Here is a 22,136-nt window from a genome sequence, read left to right as displayed (position 1 = left end):
ATTTACTTTTTTTTTAGTTTAAAATGTGTCTTTACTACTATGGAAAGGTGAGAAAACATTTCCAAACACAGAGATAATTATATTTTATTTAAAAAGTATCTTAAAGATTTTATTTCAGTATTTGCAATATATGTGGTTATAATTATTAATCTTTTCTAAAATATAGGAAAGTAGTTTTTGAAGGAAATACTGCTTATATGCACAAGTAATGTTGATGAATTAAAAATAAATAATCTTAGCACTGGGCTCATTGAAGGGATGAGTTAAAGGCATGATCCCTGTCATAAAGAAGTTTAGAACTTTGTGGAGACCAAAGTGTCATAATCATTCTTCAGTAACCTTAAATAAAAACTAAGCCGAGGGGACCAGCAGTTAGCGTAATGGCTATGTTGCTGGACTCACATGTAGTTGACAGCGGTTTGCATCCCGGACCCGGTGGCTTAAAACCCACGTCGGGCGCGCGTGTGTGTGTGCTCAAGATCCCCAGAGGAGAATGGAGGAGAAGGGATTGAGACGTGGCCATCCCTTCTTGGGGGATATTTCTCGCTTTCTATCTCTCTGTCTCTCTCTGTCTGTCTGGAGAGCGCACGCGCCCTATAGCAAAAACCTCTCCAAAAAAAAACAAAAAAAAAAACTAAGCTGAGGTGGTGGCTTAGAATTTTAACTAATATTTTGTGTAATGTGAGGCCTGGATCTCAGTTTGAGAGACAAGTAGATGAATATTTTATACCTGAAAAATACTAACAATTAGGATCTCATTTATTTATCACTATTTTTCCACTATTAGGCTTTTTTTTTCTTTTTCTTTTTTCCTGATGTTTAAAGACACGTTGGAAAGAGATGCTTTTAGCAATTTCAATCAAAATAGTAATAAAATGGTTCTTAAGATATATAAACAAATAATTACTTCTTGAATTTTGAATACCAAATTCTGATGGGATTTTGTTGTTAGAGCCACAACAGAAATTAATGTCAGCTCCTTCTTCCCTCCTTCTCTCTCTTTCTTTCTTTCTCTCTCTCTCTCTCTTTTTTTCTTTCTTTCTTTCTTTCTCTCTCTCTCTCTCTTTTTTTCTTTCTTTCTTTCTTTCTCTCTCTCTCTCTCTTTTTTTCTTTCTTTCTTTCTTTCTCTCTCTCTCTCTCTTTTTTTCTTTCTTTCTTTCTTTCTCTCTCTCTCTCTCTTTTTTTCTTTCTTTCTTTCTTTCTCTCTCTCTCTCTCTTTTTTTCTTTCTTTCTTTCTTTCTCTCTCTCTCTCTCTTTTTTTCTTTCTTTCTTTCTTTCTTTCGTTCTTTCTTTCTTTCTTTCTTTCCCTCCCTCCCTTCCTTCTTCCTTTCCTTCCTTCCTTTCTTCCTTCTATGAGCCAGAGAAATAAGAGAATGAGACAGAGTGACAGATACTCACTACAGGGTCTCCATATCACGTATCATATCATATATGATACTATATCATAGCTTCAGCCAGCCTCTAATCAGGGACATGTGTATGTCCAGTATATTTAGGGAGGGCTCTATATGCAAACCTGAGCCCTTTCTATGGTGGTCAGCCTTACAAAGCTTTGTGTTACTACTGCTCCACTGTTTGACCTCTTTTTTTTTTTCTCCAAATAAGAAAAAGAGAAAATGCAGGAGGAAGACAGATAGAAATAGGTATTTTTGACAGGGACTTGCCAGTCATGATCCTTCTTGCCTATTTAGGGTGCACAGGGAACCAAACCCAGGAATTGTTAAGCAGTGATGCCCTTCTACTTATGCTGCTGCATCTGGGCTCTATATTTCTAACAGAATTCTAATGGTTGTGGAACCAGCAGGTGACTGGACCCCCACATGTCTAACCGGGGCTCAAGTCCTGGACATAGTGCTTGAAGCTCACACCAGGTGTGTGTTTGTGCATGCTCAAAATCCTGATAGGACAAGGAGAATAGATTGCACATGGTCATTCTCCTGGGAGGTGGGGATGATTTTTCACTTTCCCTCTCACTGTCTTTCTTTCTCCAGTGAGAAAAACCTAAAAAAAAAAAAAAAAAAAGAATTATAACAATTATAACTTTTGTGGTAGCATTAAATATACACTGAAATAGATGAATGTAATCCTGCTATTAATAATGATTGTGAAAACAGATAAAGTTCAAAGTTAGTGAAATATGTTTGTCTCCCTAACCACTTTATATGCTAGAAAATGTTACTAAATAAAATATTTATTTTTAGCCTTTTAACAAATCTAATAGATGTCAAGTTCACAAGTAAAATTAAAAATGGGGATTTCTTCCAGATATTATTGGAAATTATTTACTGTTAGAATAAACAACAGATATTGATTTGTTTTTGATCTTGGACCTAGACAACTTACCACATTCTTTTATTTCTAAAAAAAATTTAGTAATCTATTTTGTTTTTTGTGACTCCAATTTATATGTATTATTTCAATTTTTGTCTTATGAATTAACTTGTCTTATGAATTCAAGCTAATGCAAAGACATTATTAAAACAAAGTTGATTACTAATAGGAGTAACATATAAGTTTATTCCTGATTTTAATATAAACAATTAGAGGTTTTTGAATTAGCTTGTTTTATAAATTCAAGCTAATGTAAAGGCATTATTCAAACAAAGCTGAATAATGGGGTTAACAAATATATATCTCTCATTCACAATTTTAATGTAAACCACAGGAGTTTCTTGTTTAGTGTATATTTTTTATTGTTTATATTTATCATCGTTAAATATTTTTTTCTCCAACCTTATCTTGTATATAAGGAGACTTCAAAAGCTAATGGAAAATGAAATTAAAGTACAAGTTTATTTTGGTGCGGACATTTTTGAAATCTATGATAGTTTTTTCAAAATATACATTTTCCATGAACTTTTTGAAGACCCTCCCCCCAGAAAGTGTTTACTCAGATTAACTGCTGAATTTTTTCAGATGCCTTTCTAATGCCTATTGATATAGTCATGATGCTTTATTCTTTAATTTGGTGACTTAATAATACCATGACATTGAATTATCCTTGGTGTTTATTTAAACAAGATTAGGAAGTAACAAACTTCTTGTTTAAATCCAGCAGAGATATGCTTTTTAAATTTTACTTTCTCTTCCATGCAAGAGAAAATTGCTAATGATCTTCTGAGAAAATCTTTTCCTATTTATATTTTTCTGAAAATGCTTTACCAATTTAAATAGTATTATGGGGGAACACATTATTATGCAAAACAACCAATCTGAATTACACACTCTTTAGAGATTAAAGATTACATTCAAAAGAGGTAGCAGCAATCTGTGAAGTACAGCTGTCTTATATGACTCCTTTTTAGAATAACATTTGCAATGACATTTATGTGGAGAAGAATATTTTTCACTTCTCTGAATCTATGTCTTGCCAAAGTTTATTCTGCAAGCAGTTAAAAGTTCCCACAATTTAAAGGTTGGAGTATGGGAAATGCAACATTTAAATTAAGGTATATATATTTAATATCTATATTCTGTTCCCGAAATAAACTTTATTTGCTGTTGGCTTATCATTGTTTGAATACATTACTAGATTGGATTTACTAACATCTTATTTAGCATTTTGCACCTATATTCATAAGTATTTAACTCATAATGCTTAAAACAATCTGAACATATACATACCATGCAATATGATGAATTTCCAGTGAAATCACTACTATATTGAAAGCAGAGAACATTTTCATCTCTTGTCCTTTGCCACAGTCCATCCCCCTTTTTGTCCCTTGACCCTGGAAACAAGTTTGCTTTTTTATCACTATAGATTATTCATATTTTATATAAATAGTCTTTTCTCTTTCTGTGTATGTGTTTCCCTCTGTGTTTCTCTCCATTTCTCTCTTTCCTCTCTCTCTCTCTGAATATGTGTATCTGCTAGTTAACATATGAAAGGATGATTTGGGCAATTGAAGGAGGGAGGACTTGGGGGTTGACTAGCACATAAAAACTAAAATTGAAAAATTTAACTTTAAAAAAAGTTGTACAGCAAAATGAGAGCGCTAGCAATAGAGTGTGAACACTATTATAATTTATTGGGAGAAAAGGACTATGGAAAGAATGGTTGTCTGTATAATGGGGATGAAAAATAATTCTTTTTTTGAAAGGTCAGTTAAGTAGGAATATAAAAATGTTATTTTGAGACACATTAGATAAAAATACTAAAATGTCACTTCTCAGCCTTTTGGAGAAGAACAAGTGTAAAATACTAAAATAAATAGCAAAAGAGATTGAAAAGTAGTTGCATACAGGAAGCAGGAAATGGAACAGGAAAGAAGACTGATAACTTTTCATTGTTTTCATATGTCTTATGAAATTATCTGATTTGTTAAACTATGTACATGATTGAGTATGATAAAAAAATAAAATAAAATGAGAGGCCAGCAGCTGGCCTGGAGCTTAAGGTGGCTAGATTCCCATATGACTGAATATGGTTTGAGTCCCAGACCTGGCATCCATCCCTTTCTGTCTCCCTTTGTCTCCTGCAAGCATGTGATCCCTGTAACAAACTAAACAAAGACAACAGCAACAACAAAATGAGAAAAGAATAAATCAGGATATAAAATTTCCAAAAAATGAATGGTAATACTTTATCCCATTTCCATTATATCTACTTCCAAATATCTTATGAAATGGGGGTAGTTGAAATAAAAATTCTTTAATATTTTTATATCAACTACCTTTTAGATCTTTGAGCATGATAGTTTTCCCATTCTTTCAAAAGATTTACAAATGTTATTGAGAAACTAGTACCAATATTTCAATTGCCAATGACCAGTGGTATTCATATGAGGAGGTAGTTTGCCACACTTGTCCACTTATCACTGTATGATGGAGTTTTATAGGAACTTGCTATATCTGTCACTATTATGCTACTAAGTAATGTCATATACTTTTCATAGTGCTTGCTCCATCTTTTCTTGTATCCAAAAAAGCAGGAAATTATTTAGCAATACTTTTGATGATCCAGGATGACATCAAATTTAGGGAAGAGATTAAAAACTCAGTCAAAAAATACTCAAGGTTCAAGTGATTTGGCTGTTATTGGAAATAAGTATTGAAATTGAGGAAACTTTCTCCTCAATGAGAATTACTCCATAGTTTCAGTAATAATTTTTTTTCTTACCAAAGTGGGAAAATATGTAAAATTCCTTACTGTAAAAGAATAACCCATATATTTTATGTCAAATTATGTGGATTTATGACTTACTACACAGATTTTGAGATTTACAGTTCATTTCTAATTTCTGGGTTTGCAAACTGGAGTAATTTTCCCCATTCCACTCTTAACCTAGAGTGTAACTTTTGTAGGTCAAACCAGAAAAGTGAGCAAATAGTAGAAAAAACATATATTATGTAATTATAACTGTAGCAGGCAAATCTTTAACTTAGAAGAAATTTTAAATAAAATAAACTTATTATGTAATTGCAATACTCTCTCCTTTTATATATTACTGTCATTTTCTATACCTGGTGGTTTCCAGTGGTTATATTTATACAATTAGGTACAACCTGGTGTGGCCTATAATTACTTTTTGAATATGATAAATAAATACATGAATACATGAATCATTACTATAGTAGCAAGCTGGAGTCCTATAAAACCAAAACCATGTTTATTTCATTCATTTTGAGGGGGAATGATGATCAATACTGGGGAGCATTTTTCATAAATTAACTTGGTGGTCTAATAAATATTTACTTCCTTTGAATGAATGGTTGTATTAGGTTGTCTTAGGCTGTAGTAGCATGTCATAATAACTGGCTTATACAATATAGAAATTTATTTCTCTTTTGTAAATCTATCCAAGCATAAGCCACCCAGAACTGATTCAATGACTGTGTTATGTCAAGAAGATGGCGTAATGGTCACCTTATTGGATTTCTGCATAGTTGACCACAATTCTAGTCCTGGACCTGGCACCTTGAAACTCATGTCTGGTGTGTGTGAATGCGTGCCCAAAATTCCAAGAAGAGAATGGAGGAGAAGGGATTGTGATGTGGCCATTACCCCGGTGGGGTGATTTCTTGTTTTCTATCTCTCTGTCTCTCTCTTTGTCTCCAACGAGCACACATGCCCTATAGCAAAAATCTCTCTTAAAAAAAATCAAATGCAATCTCATTATTATGTTGCTCTTCCACCCCCAACATTCAGCTTCTCAGATTCCAAGATGGCTGTTCCAATTTCTGCCATCTATTTTCCAATCAGTAAGAAGGTGAGAAAAATAAGGAGTACTTGTATAAAGAGTATATATCATTTCTGCTCTCATTCTTTTTTCAGAATCTAGTCTAGACTGCATTGGAGACTGGGAAATATACTAGGCTAACTGGATTGCTGTGTACTGAACTAAGACTTATTTTACTTTAGAAGAGGAAAAGCAAATGCTGGGAAATGGTAGGCCATGTCTGTCACAGTTGACTTTGAGGCTGTTTTGAAATAGAAGAGATTTTAGCTTATACAACCAGGTATGATAAAACTTTGCTTTGTCTCACTGAATTCTTAATTCTCTCCTGGCCCTTTGCATTCTCATCCATACAGTGAGGAAACTAAATTTTAAACTAAATTAAAACTAAAATGATCATACTTTCTTGCTAGTTGAGTTCTGTTTAGATTCTGCTAATGAGAGGCAGTAGTGCCACATTAAAAAGTAGGAAGAAACAAAGTGATTTTATTTCTGATAGTGCCTCTTGCACATTGACATGTGTTAATATATCTGTCTTGTAATTATTATAACCATCCTAGTGGGTGTACAGTTGTATCTTGTGAATGTAATTTACAGTTCCTTAAGTGGCTATTGATGTTGAGCATCTTATTGTGTGCTTACTGGCCATTTGCATATACTATTTAGTGTCTATGAAGATTTCTGGTCCATTTTAAAATTTGATTATTTAACTTTTTATTATTGAGTTACAAGAGTTATTTATATATTCCTTCCTCTTTTGAATTATTTTGGTTCTTTTGTCAAAAACTTAATTGAAAATGTGAGGATTTATTTTTGGAATGTCAATTTTGTTTGATGTATACCAGTACCTTGTTTTCTTGACTACTGTAGATTTGTGTAAGTTTTGAAATGAGAAGATGTACATTCTCTCACTTTGTTCTTCTTTTTCAAGATGTTTTGGTATTCCAGGTCTCTTGAATATTCATATAAATTTTAAGGTCAATTTGTTAATTTCAACAAAATAAGTCCATCAGGGATTTTGACAGAGATTACATTGATTCTGAAAATCAATTTAGATAGTATTGCCATCTTAAAAATATTAAGTCCTAATCCATGGAAATGGGATACCATTTTTTTAATTTAGATCATCTTTAATGTTTTCAGCAATATTTTATAGTTTCCATATACAAGATTGCACTTTTATTCATTTTATTTGTACATATTTTATTACTTTGGATGCTACTTATTGTAAATAAAATTATTTTCTTAATTTTATTTTTTTATGATTCATTGCAAGTATATAGAAATACAATTGCCATTTTAATTTTTTTATCACATTTTTATTTGAAATCATTGTGTAAAGTCTTTTAATGTAGTAATATAGCAAAGCACTGAATTTATCTGGATTTTGCCATATGCATCAAGAAATTTATCTTCATGTTGAATCAACGACATCAACTCAAGTTTTCTTTTACTTTAATTATTTTATTGTAAGAGTGTGTGTGTACTCCCTAGAAAAACAGACATACACACACAAAAAAAAAAACAAAAAAACAAAACAAAAGAAAAACAAAAAACACACCTTCTCCCAAGAGGTGTGGACACACTGTAGTCCTTTTTCCTCTCTTTCTCTATCCCATCAGTTTTGGGCACACATACACATGTGCATGCTTTTTTTTTTCCAAGCCACTGGGGCCAAGGTTAAAACCTTGGTCAACTACGTAGGACCTGGTTCCTGATGCACTGTACACTTAACCACTAGGCTTTAGGGTCAGCCCAACTCAAGGTTTCTATAAATTTGAAAAATAAAATTCATCTTTCTTCACTTGGTGTTAATAGAGTGCTTGATCATAAAAATATAATAAGTATTCTCTGACCTTATGAATAAACAATATCCTTCATTGGCCAAAGAATGATTATGAGGACAATTCTTTTTTTTAAAGAATTATTTCTATTTTGTATTTATTATTATTATTATTTTAATTTACCCAGAGAGAGAGAGAGAAAGTGAGAAAGTAAAACACCAGATTCAGGACTTGAACCACAGTTGAACATTTGGGAGTCCAGCACTTTAATTACCATGCCACCTGCCAGCCCCAAACAATTCCTTTTTTTTTTTCTTTCATACTTTTCATATAGTTTCTAACTAACTGTCAGGTGTTGTTCTTACAAGAACTGGATCTAACTGTTATGTTTCAGACAGATTCACTTAAAGAAAGCTGTTAAATGTGATGTGAAGTAGAAATTTGGAGTCAGGTGAAACTATTCATTATAAATGAGCTACAGTGGAAAACTATCCTGTACTTGGTCATCAGGAGCTCCAGGAGCTTTTTTTTTTTGAGAGGTTTTTTGCTCTATAGGGCATGTGCGATCGCCAGACAGACAGAGAGAGACAGAGAGACAGAAAGCGAGAAATCACCCCCCAGGGGGGATGGTCACGCTGCAATCCTTTCTCCTCCATTCTCCTCTCGGGATCTTGGGCACGCACGCACACGCGCCTGGCGTGAGTTTTAAGTCACCGGGTCCGGGACACAAACCACGGTCGACTACGTGGGAGTCCAGTGACATAGCCATTACGCTAACTGCTGGTTACCGAATAGCTCTAGTAGCTTTGACAGATCTCACAACTGATTTTTTATAAATTTAGTAACTTTCACCCTTCCTGAATTAGAAGGAAAATATTCTTTCACTGTTTAGTATCATATTAGCTGTAGGGTTTTTGTACATGCGTCAGAGTGAGGAAGTTCCCTATAGTTTCATTTGTTGAGTGCTTTTTAACATGAGAAAGGGCGTTCAATTTTATGAATGCCTTTTCTGCAGCTATTGAGATGATCAAGTTATTTTTGTCCTTTATCGACATTACATTACATAATTTTTTGAAGTTAAATCAACCTTTCATTTCTGGGATAAATTCCACCAAATCATGGTGTATATCTTTTTCATATGTTAAAATCAGTTTCATAATATTTTGTTAAGTATTTTTTTTTTCCTTAGAGGCTTTTGCCATAGGGCTCATGTGCTTACCAGAGACAGACAGAAAGTAGGAAGGAAAGTGAGAAATCATCCCCCAGGAGGAATGGCCACCCCATAATACCTTCTCCATTCTCTTCCTGGGATCTTGGGCACACGTGCACATGTGTCCAGTGTGATTTTCAAGCCACTGGGTCAGGAATTTGAACCACAGTACACCTTGTAGGAGTCCAATGACATAACCACTACGCTATTTGCTGGCTCCAGCATTAATTTCTGAAAAAACTATGTATAGATTTCTAGGGATTTCCCCACCAGAGTAAACTGTTCTTTTAATTCCATTTTCCACAAACTTTTTAAAGTCTCCTTATACATTAATATGAATTACTGGTATTTAGCTTTCTTTTGTCAGGATGTCCTTGTCTGGTTTTGTTATCAGGATAATGCTGACCTCATAGAATGAGTTGGGACGTGTTCTCACATTTTTTCTTTTTTTCTGAAGAGGAACTATATTCTGACTTATGCAATTCATATTGCTCTGCAGAAGAGTATGAATCTCTGAGATTTTATGTTACTAACTCTAAATGAAGAAGACAGTATGTCAGAATCAAGAGGTGAACACTATAGTTAAGAGCCATGACTAGAAAATGACTTTTCTGGATAAAACAGTATTTTTATCAATTGTTAAGCAGAATACCATAGGCTGTTTATCTATCCCAAAGGAGCAGAAAACTGTATTGGTTATCAGTCCCAAGGAAGGACTCCTACTATATGAAGCTTAGCAAAGATCATTCCTATATCAACTATTGGGAATAAAAGTACAAACAGTTTTGCTCATTGTATCTTGGTATCAAAGCTGCAAATGAAAATACAATGCAGTCAAGCACTGGTTAGAGCAATTCTTTATTTACACAGAGAAGAGATGGATGAGATCAGCTTAACAGTGTGCATTGGTCCTTCATGGCCAGCAGGTCTCTCCTGGCAGCTGACAAAAGGCATTTGGCTGTTCACAACCTAGTCACACCATAGTAGAAGGACCCCGTATCCTCTTATACAGGACAGATATAGCAGTGGGTAAGGAGAGGTGACTTGCATGCATACACTTAAGCAGAACAAAGGACCAGATAGGGGACTTAGAGAAATTCCCACAGAAGGCAATCAGCCCAGCATAAGCCTTATGGGTTGGTTCACTATTTCTTGATAAGGAAGTGTGCCAGACCCAAGGTCCATTTTTATGTGGCCAACTAGGTGTTGGTAAATTGTGCATGAGACTGTCTTTCCCAGTCCTGTTTTAGTTGAGAATTCTTTTGCGATTATAAATTGGTTAGTTAAGAACATCATGATACATTTATACTATAATAAGCTATGCTACCTTTAGGTAGTTGAAGTACATCTACATGTATTTTCACATAAGTATTTCTATTATATATGGTTGACTGGAAGACAGATTATAGATCTGGGTTTATATTAGGTAATATGTATATGCATATATGTTAACATATGCTTTAAAAAATGAAGTTAAGAAATGAACTTTTCAGAATTTTCTTTCAGGGGGATTAGAATTTTAGATGAATGGTATACTTATCTTTTTATCTGTTGACTTTGAATATTTACAAATGCAATAGTTTATTATTAAAATAGTTCCATTACAAAATAGTTCTTGAAACAGTAAACACAACTAAATACAGAATTTCTTGTTTCTTATTTATTTTTTTAAACTTGTTTAGGTCCTCTAGTTCTTTGAAAATTATACCATATGCCATATTGAAGTTAATTCTAATATTGTATATTCCTTTTCACATGTTTGTCATTCCCTCTTAATGAGATTATGAACTCTATATTTTTCTTTTTCTTTTGTTTTTCCATTATATTTTAATAAAACTTTGAATATTCAGAAGAGTTTAAAGAATTATATTGTGAGCACTCATATGTATATTATCCCCACTTAGATTTGACAATTATCATTTTGCTATATTCATTTTGTCATATGTTTCTGTATACATCTGTCCATCCATCTATGTATGTTACCTTTTGATGCATTTTCAAATTGCCAGTGTCAGCAAATGTTATCCCTTAAAACTTCAGTATGCATAATATTAACTAAAGTTCAGTATTTGCTTATAATATTTCTTAAACTTTTTTTGGTACAGTTACTACAGTTGGTTACAATTAAATGTATATTTCAAAATAGCTAGACAAGATTTCAAGGTTTATAATCCGAAGTAATAATTGTTGAAATGGTGGATATGTTTATTGACATGATTTGATCATTACACATTGTATTCATGTATTAAAAAATCACATTGTACTCCATAAACATGTGCCGTTATATATCAATTAAAATCATAATAAAAATAACTTTTTTGCGTTATAATTTGCATACAGCTAAATAGTAAGTTTTATCATACTATTTGAGTTTTGTCTAATGTATATACTTGTATAACCTAATTTCTTTATCAAAATTTAAATATTATCTTTATTCAGTAAAGTTTCTTCCTACCTCATTCCTCTTCAGGGCAACCACTGCTCTATTTTTTTCATCATAGCTTAGTTTTACTTATTTAGAATTTAATATAAATTTTATACTATGGCATAACCTCTTTTTTGTGTGTAGCTTCTATGCAGCATAATGTTTTTGAGAATCATCCATATTTTTGCATCTATCACTGGTTTGTATCTTTTTTTTCTTTTGAGAGGTTTTTGCTATAAGGGACATGTGCTCACCGGAAAGACAGAGAGAGAGACAGAGAGACAGAAAGCGAGAAATTACCCTCCCAAGGGGGATGGCCATGCGGCAATCCCTTCTCCTCCATTCTCCTCTCGAGATCTTGGGCACAAAGTGTGGGTTTAAGCCACCGCGTCCGGGACCCGAACCGCAGTCGACCACATGGGAGTTCAGCGATATGGCCATTACGCTAACTACTGGTCCCTGGTTTGTATCTTTTAATTGTTGAGGAGTATTCCATTGTATAATTACACTGCATTTTGTTTTTTGATTCTCTTGTTGATGGACTTCTGAGCTGTTTCCAGGTTTTCACTATCATGATTAAAGTTGCTAAGGACATACTTACATAAGTTGTTTCTGATCTATGCTTTTAATTTTCCTGGATATATACATAGAATGGACTTGCAAAGTCATAGGACACATAAGTTGTTAGTTTTATAAGAAATTGTAAGACATTTTCCACAATGGCTGTATCATTGTGTGTTATTCTATATCTTTATCAACATTTGATGGCTATTTTTCCTTTAAAAAACAATTTTAGTCATTTTGGTCGTTGTATAATGGTTTCTTCTTGTGATTTTAATTTTTATTTTACTGACGGCTATTTGTACTATTTACTCTCTTTCAGACAGTTCGGCATGGTTTTCCTTATCAGCCTACAGCATTAGCCTTTGATCCAGTTCAGAAAATCTTGGCTATTGGAACAAGAACAGGTGCTATACGAATGTATCCTTAATTTTTGATTCTTTGTTTTCTACATTAATGCCATCTACATTTCTTTAAACATCCAGGTAAGTGGAATATTTATGAACAAATAAAATTTATTATTTCTTGAAGTGAATAGCTGTTGTGAATATCCATATCATCAAATTTATTGGCAATTTTTTCTTTCTTTCTTTCTCTGCCTCCCTGCCTTTCCTCCACCTCTTCCTCCTCTTCTCCTCCTTTTTTTCCCTCTCTTTTTCTCTCTCTTTCATTGACAGGGAATCCTAACAGGGTCTTGACACACTGTGATCCTTCCTCCAGCTTTCCAACTTTCTAGGATTATGGGCACACTGTGGCTACACTCTGCATGTTCAGGTTGACCTGATATCCAAATCCTGGACCTTCTTGTATGGCTCTGGCATCATGAAGCAGCACTGTATTGCTTGCACCTTTAATGTTCTTTGAGTCAATATTGATGTCCCCTCTTAAATTCCTAATATTGATAATTGGTAATTTGTGTCCCTTTTTTCTGATCAACCATGTCTAGAAGCTTTTATTTGGAGAGGTTTTTGCTATAGGGCACGTGTGCTCGCCAGAAAGACAGAGAGACAGAAAGCGAGAAATCAGCCCCCCACTCCCCAGGGTGGGTGGCCACGCTGCAATCCCTTCTCCTCCTTTCTCCTCTCAGAATCTTGGGCATGCACGCACATGTGCCCAGCCCGAGTTTGACCACTGGGTCCGGGACTTGGACTGCGATCGACTACGTGGGAGTCCAGCGGCATAGCCATTACACCAACAGCTGGTCCCAAGCAGCTTATTCATTATATTGATTTTCATGAAGAATCACATTTGGTTTTACTGCTTTTCATTATTGTTTCATATATTCTATTTTATTGATTTCTGTTTTGATTGTTTTTCTTTCTTTTCTTTTGCTTACTTTGGATTTAATTTGATTTTTTTTTCTTTTACTCTCTTAAGATGGAATTAGGACATAAACTTAAAGACTTTCTTCTTTTCTAATATGACTTGAAAGTTTTGTGGTGCAAAAAAATTGAAATCCACACATAGTTTAAACTTTTTTTTTTTTTTTTTTGGAGAGGTTTTCACTAGAGGGAGAATGAGCTCGCCAGAAAGACAGAGAGAGACAGAGAGACAGAAAGCGAGAAATCACCCCCCAGGGAGGATGGCCATGCTGCAATCCCTTCTTCTCCATTCTCCTCTCGTAATCTTGGGCACGCACGCATATGCGCCTGGCGTGAGTTTAAGTCACCGGGTCCGAGACTTGAACCGCGGTCGACTATATGGGAGTCCAGCGACATAGCCATTACGCTAACTGCTGGTCCCATCTTTTTGAAGACCCATTGTGTGTGCCTATAGTAGTACTATGAATTTCCCCAAATTCTGTTTTACTATTATCCCAACATTTTAAATAAACTTTTATTTTGAGATAATTGTAGAGTTACATCTAATTGTAAGAAGATACAGAGAAAGTTCATGTGCTCTTTTACCCAATTTCATCCAGTTGTAACATCTTATAAAAATGTGGTATAATGTCTCAAATAGAATATTTATATTGATACAGTCAAAATATGGACTATTTCTATCATCACAAAGATTTCAAATGTTGCCCTTGTTTAGCCAAACTATCTCTCTGCAACTCCCCCACCCTCACCCATGACCCCTAGCAACCACTAATTTGCTCTTTGTTTTAATAATTTTACCACATCAGGAATGTTACATACATGTAATTGAATCACACATAACCTTTGGATATTGACTTTTTTTTCCACTCAGCATAATTCTCTGAAGATTTCTCCAAGTTGTTACATACACTAAAATTGTCCATTCCTTTTTATTATTAATATTTTTATTTATATTTTGACAAAGGTGCTAAGAATATACAAAAGGGGGAGACCAGCAGATGGCATAATGGTTACGTCACTGGACTCCCACCGAGTTGACTTCAGTTCAAGTCCTGAACTGGTCATCTTAAAACTCACCCTGGGCACGTGTGTGTGACTTTAATTTAAAATGAAGATACTGGGACCAGCAGTTGGCATAATGGCTATGTTACTGGACTCCCATATAGTTGACCATGGTTTGAGTCCTAGACCCAGTGGCTTAAAACTCACTCTGGGCGCGTGTGCGTGTGTGCCCAAGATCCTGAGAGAAGAATGGAGGAGAAGGGATTGCGGTGTGGCCATCCCCCGGGGGGGATGATTTCTCGCTTTCTGTTTCTGTCTTTCTGGTGAGCACACACACTCTATATCAAAAACTAATAAATAAAATGAAGATACTAATAGTCCCTCTACCGAATAATAAAAAGGTTATGGGGTTTAAATAAGGCAACCTAGAGTAGAGATACCACTGAGACTTTAGTGTACATACAAATTTCTTTCTCTCTCTTTTTTTTTTTTTTTTTTTTGGAGAGGTTTTCACTAGAGGGAGAATGAGCTCGCCAGAAAGACAGAGAGAGACAGAGAGACAGAAAGCGAGAAATCACCCCCCAGGGAGGATGGCCATGCTGCAATCCCTTCTTCTCCATTCTCCTCTCGTAATCTTGGGCACGCACGCATATGCGCCTGGCGTGAGTTTAAGTCACCGGGTCCGAGACTTGAACCGCGGTCGACTATATGGGAGTCCAGCGACATAGCCATTACGCTAACTGCTGGTCCCATCTTTTTGAAGACCCATTGTGTGTGCCTATAGTAGTACTATGAATTTCCCCAAATTCTGTTTTACTATTATCCCAACATTTTAAATAAACTTTTATTTTGAGATAATTGTAGAGTTACATCTAATTGTAAGAAGATACAGAGAAAGTTCATGTGCTCTTTTACCCAATTTCATCCAGTTGTAACATCTTATAAAAATGTGGTATAATGTCTCAAATAGAATATTTATATTGATACAGTCAAAATATGGACTATTTCTATCATCACAAAGATTTCAAATGTTGCCCTTGTTTAGCCAAACTATCTCTCTGCAACTCCCCCACCCTCACCCATGACCCCTAGCAACCACTAATTTGCTCTTTGTTTTAATAATTTTACCACATCAGGAATGTTACATACATGTAATTGAATCACACATAACCTTTGGATATTGACTTTTTTTTCCACTCAGCATAATTCTCTGAAGATTTCTCCAAGTTGTTACATACACTAAAATTGTCCATTCCTTTTTATTATTAATATTTTTATTTATATTTTGACAAAGGTGCTAAGAATATACAAAAGGGGGAGACCAGCAGATGGCATAATGGTTACGTCACTGGACTCCCACCGAGTTGACTTCAGTTCAAGTCCTGAACTGGTCATCTTAAAACTCACCCTGGGCACGTGTGTGTGCATGGAAACCACTATTTTACTTTCTGAATCTGACATTTTCACTATTCTAAGTATCTCATATAAATGAAATCATAATAGTACTTATATTTATTTGTGACTGACTTATTTTATTTAACATAACGCCCTCAAGATACTTCTATGTTAGGATTTCCTTCATTTGAGACAAGCAGATGGCATAATGGCTACGTCACTGGATTCCCATGTAGTTGACTGCAGTTCGAGTCCTGGACCCAGTGGCTTAAACTCACGCTGGGCACATGTGCATATGTGTCCAAGATCCCAAGAAGAGAATGGAGGAGAAGGGATTGCAGCATTGCCATCCCCCCTGGGCAATGATTTCTCGCTTTCTGTCTGTCTGTCTCTCTCTGTCTTTCTGGTAAGCGCATGTGCCCTATAGTGAAAACCTCTCCAAAAAAAAGAAAAAGAGAGAGAGAGAACCAGATTTTCCACTGGGGAGTGCACTCTCTCTAAAAAAAAAAGAAAAAAAAAGATTTCCTTCTTTTTGAGAGTTGAATAATATTCATTTTGATATATATGTTCCTCTGTCAATGGACACTTGGGTTTCTTCCGTCTTTTAACTATTGTGAATTACTGCTGTAAACATAGATGTATAAATCTCTCATTGAGACCTTGATTTCAATTTTTCTGAGTATATACCCAGAAGTGGAATTGTTGGATCGTATGATAATTCTATTTTTAATTTTTTAGCAACTACTATACTGTTTTTCATACAAGTTCTACCATTTAATATTCCCAACAACAGTAATTGCTTTTCATAAACAATTTTTTAAAATTTTCATGAAGTACAATTTGTCTGCTTTTTCATTATTTTTTGAATAGACTGTTCTATTCCTTTTGTATATTCTTTTAAAGCAAAATTTTTTAGGAGAGGTTTGCGCTATAGGGCACATGTGCTCATAAGAGAGAGAGAGAGACAGACAGACAAAAAGCAAGAAATCACCTCCTGGGGGGGAATAGCCTCACTGCAGTCCCTTCTCTTCCCTTATTCTCTTGGAATTTTGGGCATGCACACGCACGTGCCCAGGGTGAGTTTTAAGATGCCAAGTCCAGGACTTGAACAGAAGTCCACTTGGTGGGAGTCCAGTGATGTAACCATTATGCCATCTGCTGGTCCCCCCCCCTTTGTATATTATTAGCACTTTTGTCAAAAATTAGTGCACTGTAGGTTTATTTCTAGCTTTATTCTGTTCCCTTTGTTTCTTTTTATGCTTGTGTGAAACTGTCTTGTTTACTGAACTTTGTAATAGAACTTTAAATCAGGCAATGATTTCAACTTTGTTCTTGATCATGACTATTTTGGCTATTTGGAATCCTTTATGATTCTATATGAATTTTAGTATTAGTTTTTCTATATCTGTGAAAAATGCAGTTCAGATTTTGGTAAGTATTGCATTCTATCTGTAGATTGCTTTGGATAGTCTGGTCATTTAAACAGTATTATTCTTTAAATCCCTGGACATGGGATCTCTTTTTGTTTGTGTGTGTGTGTGTGTGTGTGTGTGTGTTTTTCAACTTATTTTTTCAATGGCTTATAATTTTCATTGATAAGTCTTTCAGTTCCTGATTATTCCTATGTTGTTGTTTTTGTTGCTATTGTAAGGTTGATTGTTGGTAATTTATTTTTTTAGTGTATAAAAATGCTACCGAGTTTTTGGAAAGTATATTTTGATCAATGAGAGAGATGGGGAAGGGAAGAGAGATAGCAATCCCAATAGGGTCTTGATTCCACCATCCATCCTCATATTTCAGCTAGCTCTGGATCATGAGCAACTGTGTGCTCAATGGACTCAGGAAGGTCTCCACACTTCAGTCAGAAACCCTCCTATGTGGTATTACCTTGCAGAGGGTCATGTTCCTTGTGCCACTGTCTGGCCCTCCTTACTGATTTTTTATATTGAATTTATATACTCCAACTTTATTTCATTTATTCTACAAATTTTTTTTTCATAAAATGTTTAGGGTTTTCTATATATAACATCATGTCATGCAAACATAGATAAATTTACTTCTTTTCTAATTTAGATACCTATTAATAGTTTCCTACTTGCCCTGGTTAGAATTTCCAGTATTCAATAGAAGTGGCAAGGTTGGGCATCTTGGCCTCTACCAGATCTTAGGGGGGAAAATTACCAGATTTTCACCATTGAGTAGGATGTTAGCTGTGGACATTTCATAAATGGTTTTTATTGTGATGAGGTCAATTCCTTCTGTACCTATTAAGAACTTATTTATATTTTTAATCATGAATGAATGTTAAACTTTGTTAAATCCTTTTTCTTTATTTATTGAAATGATCATGTTTTAACTTTGTTGATATAGTATGTCATATTTATTGATTTGTGCATGTTCATCAACATTGCATCCCAAGGTAATATTCCATTTGGTTATAATGTGTTATCCTTTTAATATGTTGTCTCCTAGTAGTTTATTAATGATTTTTTGCATTTATGTTCATGAGAGATGTTTGCCTGTAGTTTTTCTTTTCTTGTGGTGTCTTTGTCAAAGCTATTTGGTCCTTGGCTTTTCTGTTAGAAAGTTTTTGATTACTCAGATGAATGGATGAAAAGTGTGGTACATATACTCTATGGAATACTGTGCAGCCATAGAAAACAAGACCCTGGCATGTGATAGAAAGTGGTCAAATATGGAAGATTTATTGCTGAGTGAAGCAACCCAGACTATGAAAGAGAGACACTGTATGTCTCTACTTAATATATTCTGATTATCCACACTTTATAGTAGAGATTGAAAGATTGGAGGACATAAAAGCTGTGAAAATAGTTATGGACACAGTAGACAGTGTGTAAGGAGAGTGTGAGGGGGAAGAGTACAGGGAAGGAATTCAGGGAGAAAGAAATATAAATGTAAGACATTTGTGGGACATAGAAATGGTTTATTTATTACGTGTTGATGATAATGTGTATAATATTCTCAAATGGACTGATCTGAGGTGTATTTCATGTTAAGTAAATTCTCTTTACAAGCCAAATTATGTATAGCAATCGACTGTTAAAATAATAATAATAAAAATACTGGGACCAGCAATTAGCATAATGGCTATGTCGCTGGACTCCCATGTAGTCAACTGCAGTTTGAGTCCTGGACCTGGTGGCTTAAACTCACGCCGGGCGCGTGTGTGTGCATGCCCTAGATCCTGAGAGGAGAATGGAGGAGAAGAGATTGCCGCATGGCCATCCCCCCTGGGGGTTGATTTCTAGTTTTCTATCTCTCTATCTCTCTCTGTCTTTCTGATGAGTGCGTGCACCTTGTAGCAAAAACCTCCCCGGAAAAAAAAAAATAATAAAAATACTGACAAAAAGAGAAAGCTTTGATTACTGATTCAGTCTTATTTATTATTGGTCTGTTTAGGGTGTCTATTTCTTCTTGATTTAGTCTTCATAGATTGTATATTTCAGTAATTTATCCATATTCTAGGTTGTTTAATTCATTGGCATAAAAGTTTTATAATAGTTACAACTTTTTTTTTTAATTTTTGAAGCATCTGTTGTAATGTCTTCTTTTTGTTTCTGATTTTATTTATTTTAGACTTTTTTTTGAGAGGAAGATTTTTGCTGTAGGATGTATGCACTTGCCAGAGAGACAAAGAGAAACAGAGAGACAGAAAGCGAGAAATCAGCCTGCAGGAGGGATGGCCATGCCACAATCCTTCTCCTCCATTCTCCTCTCAAGATTTTGGACATGCATGCACATGTGCCCAGCATGAGTTTAAGCCACTGCATCTTGGACTTGAACTGCAGTCAGCTAAGTGCTAGTCCAGCAATAGAACCATTTTGCCATCAGCTGCTCCCTATTTTTACCTTTTATCTTTTAAAATTGAGTCTACTTCAGGACTTATTGATTTTTTTAAAGAAACCTTTTCCAGAAATCTACTATTAGTTTCATTGATTTTATTTTTCTGTTCTCTATTTTATCTGTTTTTCTATGAACTTTGTTATTTTCTCTGTTCTGCCAACTTTGGGCTTAGTTTATTATGTTTCTGGTTTCTTGAGGTATAATGTTAATTTATTTAGTTAAGAGCTTTCTTTTTTCATGTGGGTATTTATTGCTATAAACTTCCTTCCTTAGTATTGCTTTTGCTGCATCCCATAAATTTTGCTATATTGTATTTTCATTTCATTTGTCTTGAGATATTTTCTAAATCCCCTTCTGATTTTCTCTTTGATCTGTGATTATTTAAGAATATGTTATTTAGTTTCTATATATTTAAATTTTTTTCCATTTTATTGCTGTTATTGATTTCTAGTTTATTTCATTATGTTCAGAAAATATACTTGATTATTTTAAACTTAAATTGTTAAGTTTTGTTTTGTGACCTAACATGTGAGCTCTGACCTCATATTCTGTAGACTATTCGAAATGTGCTTGAGAAAATAAATATTCTGCTGTTTGGTGGAAAATTCTATATATGGTTGTTAGTTGTATTTATACTGTTTTTCAAGTCTGTTATTTTCTTATTGATTTTTTATCTGAATGTTTTATTCATTAATGAAAATGGGAGATTGAAATATCCTCCTATTTTTGAATTTCTGTCAATTTCTCTTTAAATATGTTAATATTTGATTTATATACATATGTGTGCATATTGAGGGCACATCTGTTTACAATTGCTATATCTTCATTTGATCCTATAATCTTTATATTATGACATTCTTTATCTGTAGCTATAGTTTTTGACTTAAAGTCTATTTCATCTAACATAGTTATCACCATTCCTGTTTTCTTCTGTTTATTGTTTTCATCCCTTTACTTTCAGACTACACTTCTCCTTTAAAATGAGTTTCTTATAGGTAGCATATGGTTGGGTCTATTTTGTTTTTAACAGTTTAGTCACTCTGTGGTTTTTGATTGGGAAGTTTAAGTCAATTATATTTAAAGTAACTATTAACAGGGAAGGATTTCCTATTGCTATTTTATCAACTTTTTTCCTATTTCTATTTTATCAACTTTTTTCTGTCTTGTAGTTCTTTTATCCCTTTTTCTGTCTTCCTTTGTATTTCTTTCTTTCTTTTTTTTAATTCCTTTGTATTGATAGGCTCTGATTCCTTTCTCTTTTTCTTTTTTGGAATTTCTATAATATTTTCTTTGTGGCATGGGGCTTACATAAGATTATCTCAGTTATAATAGCTTTTTAAAATATAACAGTTTACTTACATCCAATAAATCTGTATTTTTGCCTCTTCTCTCCCAGAATTTATATGATTATGTCACAATTTACATCTACTTATATTATGTACCCATTAATATAATTTAGTTTATTACATTTTTTATACTTAATGTGCATAACCATATATAATTAATACATGATGTGCATAACCATATATATATATAACCAGTCATGAGGTATTTTTCTATGTTTTTCCATGCAAAAATGTGTCATGACTATCCAGACAACCCAGTAGTTCATTTTTTTAAATGGTTTTGCCTTTCAACTTTTATACTAGAATTAAAAGTGGTTTATTTATCATTTATATAGTAATGCAGTATTATTATTTTCATATATTTACTTTTACTAAGTTTCATATTTTTCTGTTACTGTTTAGCATCCTTTTAACTTGAAGAATTCCCTGTAACATTATCTATAGAGGTAGTCTAGTGGTGATGAATTTCCTCTGCTTTTATTTGTTTAAGAAATTCTTTATCTGCCCTTCATTTTATAGAATGATTTGGTTGAGTATATTATTTTCAACTGGCTGTTGTTTTCTTTTAGCACTTTAAATATATCATCCCATTCCCTTCTAGTTTGCAAGGTTGCTGCTGAAAAATATGCTGATAATCATATAAAGTTTTCCTTGTACATAGCAAGCTGCTTTTCTCTTGCTGCTTTCAACATTCTCTTTTTATCTTTATCTTTGACAATTTCAGTATAATGTCTTTTGGTATAGATTTGTTTGAATTCATATTTGGTGTCCCTTGGACTTCCTGGGTCTGAGCATTTATTTTCTTCCCCAAGTTTGAGAGTTTTAAGGTATTCTAATTCTTTGAATAATCTTTTCTTTTCTTTTTTTCTTTTTGCTAGAACTCTAATAATGTCTATATGGTCCAATTGTTGGTATTCCTTGTTTCTTAAGCTGTCATTGTCATCTTCTTTGCCATCATCATCTTCTTTTGTTTTATTTTTTGGATTATTTTGAATGACCTCTACTCAAGTTCACTTACCCTTTTTGTTTCTATATCTAGTCTCCTGCT

At 34.0% G+C, this 22,136-nt stretch overlaps 1 protein-coding gene across 2 annotated transcripts in view; it reads left to right on the top strand.

The window, feature by feature from the left end:
* Positions 1-22,136, top strand: part of STXBP5L (syntaxin binding protein 5L) — a 376,137-nt gene that overhangs the window by 47,004 nt on the left and 306,997 nt on the right. For both annotated transcript variants that reach the window (XM_006146699.2, XM_006146698.2), the window contains exon 2: positions 12,482-12,579. In XM_006146699.2, coding sequence (XP_006146761.1) covers positions 12,482-12,579 — 98 coding nt within the window. The remainder of the gene's footprint in view (positions 1-12,481; positions 12,580-22,136) is intronic.

This window comes from Tupaia chinensis, unplaced genomic scaffold, assembly GCF_000334495.1.
Source record: "Tupaia chinensis unplaced genomic scaffold, TupChi_1.0 Scaffold000185_1, whole genome shotgun sequence".
Classification (NCBI taxonomy): domain Eukaryota; kingdom Metazoa; phylum Chordata; class Mammalia; order Scandentia; family Tupaiidae; genus Tupaia; species Tupaia belangeri.
This window is presented reverse-complemented; position numbering and strand designations above follow the sequence as displayed.